The sequence below is a fragment of the Coenobita brevimanus genome, chromosome 15 (assembly GCF_032717465.1).
Source record: "Coenobita brevimanus isolate Jiangsu-jjx chromosome 15, ASM3271746v2, whole genome shotgun sequence".
Classification (NCBI taxonomy): domain Eukaryota; kingdom Metazoa; phylum Arthropoda; class Malacostraca; order Decapoda; family Coenobitidae; genus Coenobita; species Coenobita brevimanus.
In genome coordinates this window covers 35,313,713-35,327,052 of record NC_136968.1, presented here as the reverse complement: position 1 = coordinate 35,327,052, position 13,340 = coordinate 35,313,713, and the positions used below count along the sequence as shown (strand labels likewise).

Sequence of the window (13,340 nt, the reverse complement as noted above, 5' to 3'; positions counted from 1 at the left end):
AGGGCAACAGATTTGGCAGGCATAGTGGTAGTTGTGGTGGGAATGTTGGTAGTTGTGGTAGGAATGTTGGTAATTGTGGTAGGAATGTTGGTAGGTGTGGTACGAATGTTGGTAGTTGTGGTTGCCATGTCTTTACTAGTCATATCATCAGCCATGGTATCAATGTTGGTAGTTGTGGTAGGAATGTTGGTAGAGGCGGTTCCGGTTGTGGTAGCAATGTTGGTAGTTGTGGTAGTCATGTCTGTGGTTGAGATGTCGTTAAGTGTGGTAGGAATGTTGGTAGTTGAGGTAATGATGTTGGTGAAGGCGGTGAGGATGTTGGTAGCTGTAGTGGGAATGTTGGTAGTTGTTGTGGTAGGAATGTTGGTAGGCACATCTTGAGGTCTGGCCAAAACTGATCCAACCAAAGACAGGAACACGAAGATTGGTGGGTCTGGAAATAGATAAAATTGGTTGGTTAGATAGATAGACAGATAGACAGATACATAGATGTAGAGATAGACATATAAATGGATAGACAGATAGATAGGTGGACAGACAGATAGATAGATAGATAGATAGATACATTGACAGATAGACAGATAGATAGAGACACATAGATAGACAGATAGATAGACAGATACATAGATAGACAGATAGATAGATAGATAGGTAAGAGAGATTGGTTCGCAGGCAGCTGGATGGAGACGGATGGATAGATAGATAGGCAGACAGATAGATAAAGACAGAGTGACAGGTAGTTGGGTGGATGGATAGACATACTGTAAATAGATAGATAAACTGACAGACAGACAGGCAGACAAAAAACAATGACAGACTGATAGATAGATGGATGGACTAGAAAGGAAGACAAATAGATAGACAGACAAGTACACAGATAGATAAACAGAGAGGTAGATGGAGATGGCATGGAAACACACACACACACACACACACACACACACACACACACACACACACACACACACACACACACACTGATAGATTGACAGATAGATGGATGGATGGTGGAAGGAAGTCATATGAAATGTAACCTTACCTGCATTTTTCAAGGTCATAGAGAGAGAGAGAGAGAGAGAGAGAGAGAGAGAGAGAGAGAGAGTAGGGGGACGACGCTAGGTTCAGAATGGAAACAAATCTGAAAATGTAAAATGAATGGAAGAAAAGGGTGGAGGAAAAAAGCATGAAAGGAGGGAGGAAAAGGAGGAAGGAAGGAAGGAAGGAAGGAAGGAAGGAAGGGAAGGGAAGGGAAGGAAAGGAAAGGAAAGGAAAGGAAGGAAGGAAGGAAGGGAAGGAAAGAAGGAAGGAAGGAAAGAAGGAAGGAAGGAAGGAAGGGAAGGAAGGAAGGGAAGGAAAGAAGGAAGGAAGGGAAGGAAGGAAGGAAGGAAGGAAGGAAGGGAAGGAAGGAAGGGAAGGAAGGAAGGAAGAGGGAGAAAGGGAGGAAATTAATTGGAGGGAGGGAAGGAAGGAAAATAGGATGCATAGGGAGAGAGAGAGGAAGTGAGGGAGGGGGGAGAGAGAATGCACCGGATGGGCAAGAATAATAGGTAATTATATATCATTCTCTCTCTCTCTCTCATAACTAAAGCTTATTAAATTTCACACAAACACGATGAAAAAAGAGAATAGTAACCAAGGAGACGCATTCCAAGGCTTAGGTGTGTGTGTGTGAGAAAGAGAGAGAGAGAGAGAGAGAGAGAGAGAGAGAGCGTGACTGACAAGGATAATTACAATCACCTCCTCTGTTACGCATCTCGCTTGGTCTCCCCTACACGTGGGATTCCGCGAGGGAGGTGTTCAGCGTACTATCCTTCGCCTACTAGCTTATAGTCGCAATGATTAAGTCTAAATTCTACAGATCCCATAGCTGCTGATCTTCGTTTTCCCCACGTAGAGAGAGAGAGAGAGAGAGAGAGAGAGAGAGAGAGAGAGAGAGAGAGAGAGAGAGAGAGAGATAATGATACAGTAAGTTATGTCTGATTAAAACTGGAAAAAGGGAAAGAAATTTATTGACAGAGAGAGAGAGAGAGAGAGAGAGAGAGAGAGAGAGAGAGAGAGACCTAGTGAAAGGACGCGATGATCAAAATCCATGAAGGTCAGTCTAAAAAATCTCTCTCTCTCTCTCTCTCTCTCTCTCGTGCTTAACAATCTGGAACGTTGCGCAGAAAAATTTAAAACACCAACGACTTCTTTCAACCGGATATTATTTCGAATTTCAAATATTAACGTCTTTTTTCAATTATTTTGGCTACTGTAATTTACTTCTCTTCATCTGACGGAACTGGGTCATTTCTGTACCGTGAATAATTCTTGTGTAACAGGATGAGCGTTGGTTATGGGGTAAGAATGAGTCTCCTTGGTTACTAGTCAAACCAAGCCTAAAATCTGACTGCATCTGGTTATAAACTGAGCTGTACAGTACGTAGAAAGTTGGTATGAATTTCGAGGTCTATTTAAAACACATACATACATCCAAACACAAATACATTACTGTACATACACATATACAGCAGTGGACGTGTAATGGCTGATGATGATGATACACATACTGCATACACACACACACACACACACACACACACACACACACAAACACACACAATTATGCATACACATATAACGTACACCTTCTATAATACTTGCACACATACACATCCATGGACACACATAATTAATACACACACAAACACATATACATACACGCACATAAACACACATACATACACGCACATAAACACATATACATACACACACATAAACACATATACATGCACATTTACAAGCACTGACACACACACACACACACACACACACACACACACACACACACACACACACATTCTTGCACATAACTCTCCCCTCACCCTCAACAACGCACACACCTGTCCTTCATCATCTCAATATCCTTGAAGACATTTTTTCTTTATGTATAATAGTAAGGTCACACAACTTCCCTCGCAAAAATCACCTTCACACAGACTAGGTGCGCTGAACCGACTCCTGGCTTTGTTTAACCTCATTGAATTGCTGATTTTGTATAGGAATCTTATTTGACCTATTGTGTGTGTGTGTGTGTGTGTGTGTGTGTGTGTGTGTGTGTGTGTGTGTGTGTGTGTGTGAACATATAGGCTAGTACTTCTACACGGGGTGGAGTCAAAGGATTTTCGTCTTATCCTCCTACTAACTCCTTTATCTCTCTTTCTCTTCTACTTTGGCCATTGTTCTACCTGCTTGAATCCCTTCCCCATCATGGCGGGCATGCAGCACATCTTGCTACACTCTGTACTTTCGGGACACTGGGGAAAGCTTCACCTCAAAGGCTTTCGATCGAGTCTGGCATAAATCTTTAATTTCCAAACTGCCCTCTTACGGTTTCTATCCTTCTATCTGTGCCTTCATCTATAGCTTCCTTTCTGGTCGTTCTACAGCCGCTGTTGTTGACGGCCATCGTTCTTCTCCTAGATCTATCGACAGTTGTGTTCCTCAGGGCTCTGTCCTATCACCAACTCTCTTCCTTTTATTAATCGGTGATCTAAGCTGTCCTATCCATTCGTACGCTGATGACTCCACCCTTCACCTTTTCATTCGGTTCCCACAACGTCCATCTCAACAGTTACTTCAACAAACAAGGGATGATGTTATGGCACACCTAATGTCTGACTTGGCTCGTATCTCTGACTGGGATATAAAATCTTGTTTTAATGCATTAAAAACTCAGTTCTTACATCTATCAACCCGACAATATCTTCCGCAGGAGTACCCAGTAATTTTTAACAACAACCGGCTCTATCCTGCATCACGTTTAAACACACTTGGGGTTTCATTCTCTCGGGACTTATCTGGGAAAGCTCATACTATACCTCTCTTGTAAACTTTTTCAAGAGATTAGATGTGCTAAGCCGACTCCGTGCCTTCTTTACTCCTGCACAGCTAGTTACTTAATACGGGTTTTATTCGTCCCTGTGTGGAGTACAACTCTCATGTGTGGGGAGGCTCCCCACATACAGCTCTTCTCAATAGGGTGAAGTCAAAGGCTTTTCATCTCATTAACTCTCCTCCTCTTACTGGCTCCCTTCAACCTCTGTATCTTCGCCGCACTGTTGCATCTTTATCTCTTTTCTATCGCTACTTCAGTGGTCACTGCTCCTCTGAACTGTCTGCTTGCATCCCTCCACCTCTACGACGGGCGCGTAGCACCAAGTCTAGCAACAATGTCCAACTCTCTAATGCAAGAGTTACCCGTTACTCCCAGTCCTTCACTTATGCAACAGGTCACCTCTGGCACTCTCCCTCTCTCTGTCTTCCACTGCCTATGATCTCCAGTCTTTCAAACGCAGTGTGTCCAGGCTTCTCGAACTGAACGGATCTTGAATTTGGCTTTTTTTTTTTTTCTTGGAGGGTACGATTTGCAGGCTCCTGGCTTTGGTTCCTTATTCCTTGCACACACACACACACACAAAACTATGAGATGTAATGTTTCTAAGCACATTTCAGTGTTTGTTTATCTATATACTCTAGAGCTGCATTTAACACGTCGAAAACAAAAAAATGTAAAAAATTCCGTCGGGATAGTGCGAAAGAGATCTGAGTGAGAGTGAGTCAGAATGAAAGAGCGACAGTGCGAGTGGATGACAGTGAGTGAGTGAGTCAGTGAGTGTGACTGAGTGAGGGTACAGTGAGTGAGTGAGTGAGTTGCTGAGTGAGAGCACAGTGAGTGAGCGGATGAGAGTGAGAATAGGTGAGTGAAAGAGTATCAGTGACTGAGAGCACAGTGAGTGAATGACAAGACTTGAGCGGTTAAGTTAGGTCTTCTTGTCATGATTTAAATTATTTCGCTTAATGGTAACAAAACTACAAGTAATTCAAGTGCAAGTCATTAAAAAAAATGTAAAAAGCTACTCACACGCCATCGTAAGCTATTCCTCCCGCTTCGATCAATCCTGACGTACTGCCTATTGCATGGTCACTCTCACCTTTATATACCTTTGCATGGAGGTTGCCAGGGGTCGTGTGTATGTAATTCAACGGGTCGGTCAGGATCACTTGATGGTCGTGATCGTCAGCTTTTACCCTCCCAGAAGGGAGCTGAGAGCTCATATAGTCCGTTCTAAGGGCAAGGCTGTGACCTTCACACACACACACCCCCATCCCCTTGCTCCAGGGGGACAGTAACCACCCACTTCGTCAGTGAAACTTTTCGCAACCTGAGCGAGGCGCGAACTCCCGTCCACCAGTTGGCAAGCGGGAACGTTACCACTGCACCAGCGAGCGGTGTGTGTGTGTGTGTGTGTGTGATGAAAACGAGCATTCTGTAGTTACAATTCCTTTACCTTTATGAGCCTTCTGAGAGAGAGAGAGAGAGAGAGAGAGAGAGAGAGAGAGAGAGAGAGAGAGAGAGAGAGAAATTCCCTTAATTTACAAATATTACATCTACCATCGCACTGAAGGTTTACGAAAAAAAAAAAAAAAAAAAAAAAAAAAAAACTGGCCCATCTCGAGGTATTTTGACTCGTCTGAAAGATCCTAAAACTCTTTCAGATTCATTAAAGGCCAAATGTAGTCAGATTGGAGGATAACTTTGACATGTAACAAAGGAGACTCGATAGGCTATTACCTCATAAGTACGATCTATCACATTTCACGCAACCACGACTAAGTACTCATGGATATATACTTCTCACATAAACAAAACTATAATCTGGCTATAATGACTTTTCCATATTGTATACAACAGAGAATACTAGCTTCCCTGTCGACACATATAGCCTAGAAGCAAACAGTTCAATGAAATGAATTATAAAAGATGTTCAATGGACAAGCAAGGTTTGTATCGATGGCACGGAGTTAACAGGATGATATGACGACACCATCTGTTAATTTCCAGCTCTATCCACACTTTCCATATTCAAGATCATTGTGAAAAATGGTCAAAACTGATTCTGACAATTCTTGCCTAAGCTGACTTTTTTCCCGCGCTCTTTCATCTCAGGCATATTATTGTCAACACACCTCAGCATCCATCAAACCGTTCGAATAATGTCCTTCCAGCCTTGTTTAGTCTGCTTTAATCATGAACATACTTCTAGCTTAATGTACTTACAATTACATGCACGTAAATCATAATAAAATATATAATACTTACAGAATCAAGATGGAAATTACACGAACACCAAACGCACACGCACACTGTTATGACACTGACGAATGGTCCGTCATATTTTCAGGATGGCCATATTTACCTTAGTCCTATTTCAAAAATTATATCTATACACGTGTAATTGTGTATAACTCATAATGCAATCTAGTTATAATAATGATCTTAGAAAAAAAGAAAGATACATATATATATATATATATATATATACCTCGGACATGACCTGTTTGAGATCGACATGACTTACACCTTGTTCAGATCTCATCCCTCCGGCTTTACCGTCTACATCGGCTAATCGCAAACTACTTATTCCCAACAATAACACATGACACCGAGAATGTCTAAAACTATCACAAAGAACGCTCTACCCATGAATAAAGAACTCCATATTAAATTTAAGCAAAACTGACACTCCAGCTCATGGAAAATCGCAATCAGTGGGTAAAAAATCAGCTGAATATGGGAACTAATGTGGATTATTCCAATGGAAGTTCTATTCTCGTTGTCCCCATCACCTCAGTTAATTCCAGCCAGAGTTTGTCATTTCCTTATTGCTCCCTCCACATGATATTATTCAGCTTTAAGACTCAACTGAACGAGTTTGGCACAGCCTTCACTATACTCTTTTTCACCTTAACTTGCCTCAGATTTTCTTCCTTCTGCAGGCTTAGTTGTATGGAAGACAGTACCACGCAGCATCCTGTAAAGCACTTCTGTAGCACCACGTTCTAATGTTACTCCCCTGTTACAGCTCAGCATTCAAGATAGAAAGATGGCAATTTTGGGCTAAGTTAGGGTAAAAAGAGCATATATATTACAACCCATACACTACCAGTCCTCCTCCTAAACTGGAAATCCTTGGTAACAAATGAAAAATTATGAATATTGCCCTGGGAATGCAAAATGGTCTGCATTCAACTACTGTCCACTAACACAGCTTGTCCAAATTACCATGATCATTAACTAACACACATGAAGTGTCCCAAAATTTGTATTTGCATGGTTTGACTTTTATATACTCAAGAAAACCCCCCAAAATGTCTTTAAAAATAAAATTAAAATAAACAAGGTGTCTGGATATATTTGCCCAAGGAACAATTCAAGGCTACCATGTTTAAAGCAAATTTGTGAAGAAATAGAGGAATGGCACAAACCTGAAGTGTTTGGAAGAATGACACAGGGAACAGTTCCCCTAACTCTCACAAAACTAACACATAAGTACACACAATAAAAAAAGTATCAGTGCACATTTGGCCTGAAACTGTTTGATGCCACGGATGATGGACTCTTGAAATGTTTGATGATTTCTTCCTCCCCCTTGTTGTCACACATGCTTATATGTCACCGATAAATTTCATATGACAATTTATGGTTGATACTGTTATTGGATGCATATTCAGATGATAAGCAATTAATTTTCCAAGTACTAAACAAGCTATATTGTCCATTTCAGACATCAGCATAACCCTCCTCCGCGATACTTTCTTTTACCGTGTGTACATATATACAAGGGAGCCAGGGATATATTGGTTAGCATGTTCAAATCACAAGCAAAAGAACCAGCAATTGATTTTTGGGCCTTCTAGACTCACAATTTTCATCAACATTAAAAACGCAATTAAGAATCAATTACCGGGTAGTTTTTAATGCCGATTCTTACTTGCTTTAATTGGAAAAGTGACCCAAATTAGTTTTCACAGATGTACAAAAGTGATTCAGGTCAGTTTTATAAGATGAAATCCTACGGTACAGTAAGTCCTTATATAACACTATAGATGTATTTTTCAAAGCTACCCCTCCTTACCCCTCCCCACCTCACTCATACACTCTTCTAGTCAGTCTCTCATTCCTCATCCTCTCCACATGACCAAAACAATCTTAAGAGCATTTGCTCACTTTAAGATAAATCCATCTATCTACAGCCAGACGCCATAATCCCATAAGGGGGGGCCTATTGGTCTTTGCGTTAGTTGTTTTACAGGGAGGGGCACTAACCCTCCACCAACCCACTTGTTTTCACGTAGGGAACACGTATGGGGTGGTTATATGGTTACCACCCAGCGTTGTAAATGGTTTCCTGGCTTGCAGGAAAGCATTAGGCTTGTCACTCAATGTAAAGCCACCTGAAAAGGAAAGAAGAGTAATAAAGTGACAGGAAAGATGGAAGGAATAGATAGGGTGGAGGACAGACACAGAAAAAGAATGATAAAAGTGAAGGAGGAAGCAGGCAGCACTACATCAAGTGAGTGGATGATGGTCGCCACCACCTACCACCAATTACGAAAAATATTAAATAAAACTCCAGCAAAACTTACACAAAAATATTTATTGTCTATTCACTTACTAAAATACATTGCTTCACATCTATAGTAATATACATATTTATATAAATCATTTGTTTTGTTTTTTTACAATAAATAGTATTCACACCTTCAGGGCCAAATTTCACAAACTTTGGATCATTTCCCTCGTGTGATTCTGATTCTCTTTTGATGGGAGAAGAAGACGTGACAAGATTAATTTTTCTTTCCTTGTTTTTCATGTTAAATAAATCTTTGAGGTACATATTATCAAGAATGAATTATTATTATTATTATTATTATTATTAATTTTATTTGCAGGGAGAAAGAGAGACATGGAAAGGCCTAGTATTCTCCTTTGCTTGTCTATCCTACAAAATTAACCTTTGGGGACAATTAGTATGTACAGTAACTTAAGTAAAGATTTAATTTCCAGGGAAGACAAGACAAAGGAGAATGTACAATCTTCCTCTCACTAGTTCCTCCTACAAAAAACAAGGAAAGATGAATACGAAATCTCTCCTTGTCTATCCCTCTTCCTGCAGAAAAAATTGTTAAGTTGTGTAATTATTTTCTGCTGAATTACTGGTAGTTTTCTTGCTGGTAGGATGAACAAGGAAGTCTGAATCTATTTTTGTACCTAGTTCATTGTAAATAATAATAATAATAATAATAATAATAATGATAATAATAATAATAATAATAATAATGATAATAATAATAATAATAATAATAATAATAATAATAATACATCCACCCATCATCCAGTCCTGTATTGCCCCATGAGGAGTGTAGGAACCCGGGGGTAGGCAAGTTGGTCCTGACATTTAAGATGAGTGAATAATAATAATAATAATGACAGTAATGCATTAATAGTAGTAGTAATAATAATATGGTAATAACAATGATAGTAATGTTGCAGTAGTAGTAATAATAATAATAATAAATTCTGTCTTCGTTCTCCCACAAAATCCCATCGGAGTTACACAAGGGAAGTAATCGTACATTTGTTCGTAAGTCCGGCCCTTGACTGACTCGATGCATTTCCGTGCAGACTCGTCCTATACATTACACAACGAGGTCTTACGAGTCACTTCTGCGTGGTACAGGGGGATGGTTAGCACTTCTTCCTTACTGGTTTATTTTGCTTATTACACCTTAACACCCTTTTTATGTTACTTATTTTGCTTTCCAATTGATAGACATCTGAGACACCTCCTTCTTGGTGATTTATTTTGCTTATTATCCCTTAACATGCTTTTGTAGGTTACTTAATTAGTTTTAAAAATTGACAGTTTGGTGTAATGGGAAGAAAAAATCACTTACACCTACACATTCTCCCTCAACACCCATTCTTCAGGTATTTATTTTTGCATATTCCACCTTGCCATTCTCTTCTATATTAATTTACATCATTAATCAGAACACAATGTACATCCATAAATTACAACAGGATATCATGGTGTAATATGCAAAAATACAAAAATCAAAATATTCCTTGTGTAATAAATAGTTTTAACATCCACATCCTTACATTAATTAAGAGGATAATTACTGAGGTATAATGAGTATAATAAATCACCATGACGCATACAGGAGAATGAGGTGTGTGACAGAATAAACCACTATGGAAAAGGTGCTAAAGGATATCCAGAGCCGCTTAGGATAGGACTCATATGTTCGTCAGCTTACGAGGCATCCTACCCGCCTCTTCCTTAACCCCTTCCATCTGCTGACTTATTCTCTGTATTGTAGCTGACTATCATATGACACAGAAATCAGGAGAAAAAAATTATTGGCACTTACAAAATGCATGACATTATATGGGGTAGTAGTAGTAGTAGTAGTAGTAATTGTAGTAGTAGTAGTGGTGGTGGTGGTAGTGGTGGCAGTATTAGTGTAGTGGTGGTAGTGGTAACTGTTGCAGTAGTAGTAGTAGTAGTAGTAGTAGCAGTAGTAATTTCAACCCCAGGCTCAGTTCAATGTGAACCCAGTGGACTGCAGGCTGAAATTGCCTTCCTCCAGCAGTCCACTATTCTCCGTTGGGGTCCAGGGAAGCAGCTGAGAGACATTATACAACAAGGCAGTGGAGCCGCCTGGTTATATCAGTGCCACCACATGAAGGGCTCCCCCTCCAGCACCATGAAGGTAAAAAAAGGGACCTGGCTCTCCCACATCATCGTTTTGGGGGTGGGGTGGGTGGGGGGGTGAGGTAAGACTCCCTAGAACTACAGTGTATTTACTTGAACTTGGCCCAGACTTGTGTTTATCTGGAGTTTAAATCACATCCATCAGTGGGAGAAAAAGACAATGCTACTGCTGTACATCGATTTGTTTTGTTTACAGGGCTCTAACCTGCTTACATGCGTCGGCCTTGGTCACCTAATGGCGGCTCTCCATGCTGCTCAATCTCTGGCAGCCTCCCTATTCAGTCCCTTATCCCTGAGGTCACACACTATGGCCTCATCCCAGGTTTTTTTTGGTCTGCCTCTCACAACCCTACCCCCAGCGTTCACACTTCTCACCTTCCGCACTCAATTGTCATCCTCCATCCTCTCCGCATGGCCAAACCATCTCAGTCTACCCCTCCTCATCACAACACCAATACACTCCAGTCCCATCCTTCCTCTCAACTCTTCAATCGTAATCCTACATCCTTTTCACAGCACTTCTTCGTGACTAGCATCATAGTATTAATCTTTGTTACAGTATTTATTTTATTTAAGATGGAGAGATGGCAATTTTAGGCCAAGTTAAAGTAAAAGGGGTATTAATCTAGCTATATATGACCTGATGCAGCATCCTGTGAGGGGGCTACCATCAAAAATGTTACCCCAAGGAGTTTTATTTTGTTCACCTCCCTTCTCAGTGACAATCCTTCTCCCGGAATAACTATAGTGCGTTTGTGGCAACTTGGCAAACGTCCCTAACCCCTTCCAGTTCAGTTCATGGGCAGGTGTAGTCAGACTGGGAGAAATGATTTGACTAGTAACCAAGGAGACTCATTCCTACCACACGACTTCTCTCTCCCATCCTCGTCCTCCATCTCGCCAGTACTATGAATTTTTTTTCTATTCTATATTATCATCATCATCATCACTAAATCCTCACTCATCATCATTATTTTACAAGTACAAAATAATAATAATAATAATAATAATAATAATAATTCATCATCTTTTTCTTATAAAAAAAAAAATAACTAAAAAAAAAAATAACATCCGTACATTTGTATTCTTGTCAGTTAAGGAAGCACCCTAACACCTCTTCCTTAGTGATTTATTTTTGGTTATATCTGGCGAATATATTTTTATGTAACAGAGACGAGGACAGTATGGTGCTCCCTGTATCAAGATATCTGGAATGAGATGATGATGATGATGATGATGATGATGATGATGATGATGATGATGATGAAATGATGATGATGATGATGATGTATGAGATGATTTTAATGGTAATGATGATGATGAAATGATGATGATGATGACTGGCACTCTTACTCCCAAAACAGAACTGCCGGTATGTCTCCCCATCAACTACACCTCAAGCTCAAGCAAATACACAACAACTTAAAGACAATTTCAAGACAACCCAAGAATCTCAGAATGTCTCAAAATGAATGGATCCTGAATTTGTCTCTCTCTTTTATATATATATAAAGAAAATACAAGACAACTTAAAGACAATTTCAAGACAACCAAATAATCTCAAAATGAACGAATGTTGAATTTAGCTTTTTTTTTTTTTTCTTTGAGGGAACACTTACACACTTCTGGCCTTAGGTTCCTTCTTCCTTATAAAAAAAAAAGAGGAAGTATCAAAAAAGATCCCTATTCTCATCAGTTATGGGAGTTCCCTAGCACTTTTTCCTAGGTGATTTACTCTGCCTATTACACCGTACTGCCCTATTCTGTGTTGTATCAATCATTCCAATATGCCCATACTCTGCACAAACAATGTACCAAATTATATCAGCCAGCCATATCCAAAAATAAATCACTAAGGATGTGGTGTTAGGGAGCTGCCATACTCTGCATAAATAGTATATAAAATTTTACCAATCAGCTATATCCAAAAATAAATCACTTGGGAAGAAGTGTTAGGGAGCTGCCATACTCCGCATAAATAGTATACAAAATATTACCAACCAGTTACAACCAAAAATAAATCACTATGGAGAAGGCGTTAGGGAGTTACCATACTCTGCGCAAATGGTGGGCAAAATTAATCACCCAGCCATATCCAAAAATAAATCACTACGGAGCAGGCATTAGGGAACTTCCATAACTGACAAGACTGGATGCCAAAGTTCCACACCTCTGCACAAATAGCGTAAAAAATTATATCCACCAGCCAAATCTAGAAATAAATCAACAAAGAAAAGGTGTTAGGGAGCTTCTATAGCCGAAAATACTACAAAAAAACCCCAGGCAAATTTCTAACATATACGCATCTGACACCTTATTTCCTTTACTCTTATTTCCTCTATTTTTATTCTTTCCTTTACTCCAACAGTGAAATTATTAGACTATGTGAGGGTAAGTTAGGTTAGGTAGAGGTTGGCTGAGTTAGATTGGTTAGTTTGGCTTGATAGGGTAGGGTAGGGTAGGGTAGGGAAGGGAAGGGTAGGGTAGGTTAGGGTAGGGTAGGGAAGGGAAGGGAAGGGTAGGGTAGGGTAGGGTAGGGTAGGGTAGGGTAGGGTAGGGATGGGATAGGATTGGATGGAGAGAGCTGGGGTGGGTTGGATAGGGTTTGGTTTGGTTGGGATGGGATAGGAAGGGATGGGATAGGATGGGTTGGGTCAGGTTGAGTTGGGTGGGGATGGGCTGGACTGGGCTGAATTAGGGTCTGGATGGGTTGTACTGGGATAGGATGGGTCTGGA

General features: G+C 40.2%; 1 protein-coding gene across 1 annotated transcript in view; it reads right to left on the bottom strand.

Moving 5' to 3' along the window:
- The window catches only part of LOC145390644 (uncharacterized), a 5,569-nt gene extending 5,270 nt beyond the window's left edge, over window positions 1-299 (bottom strand). The window contains exon 1 of the mRNA XM_080265436.1: window positions 1-299. This exon is cut by the window's left edge and continues 137 nt beyond it. Coding sequence (XP_080121562.1) covers window positions 1-239 — 239 coding nt within the window. The 5' untranslated portion in view covers window positions 240-299.
- Between the last annotated feature and the right edge of the window lie 13,041 nt (window positions 300-13,340).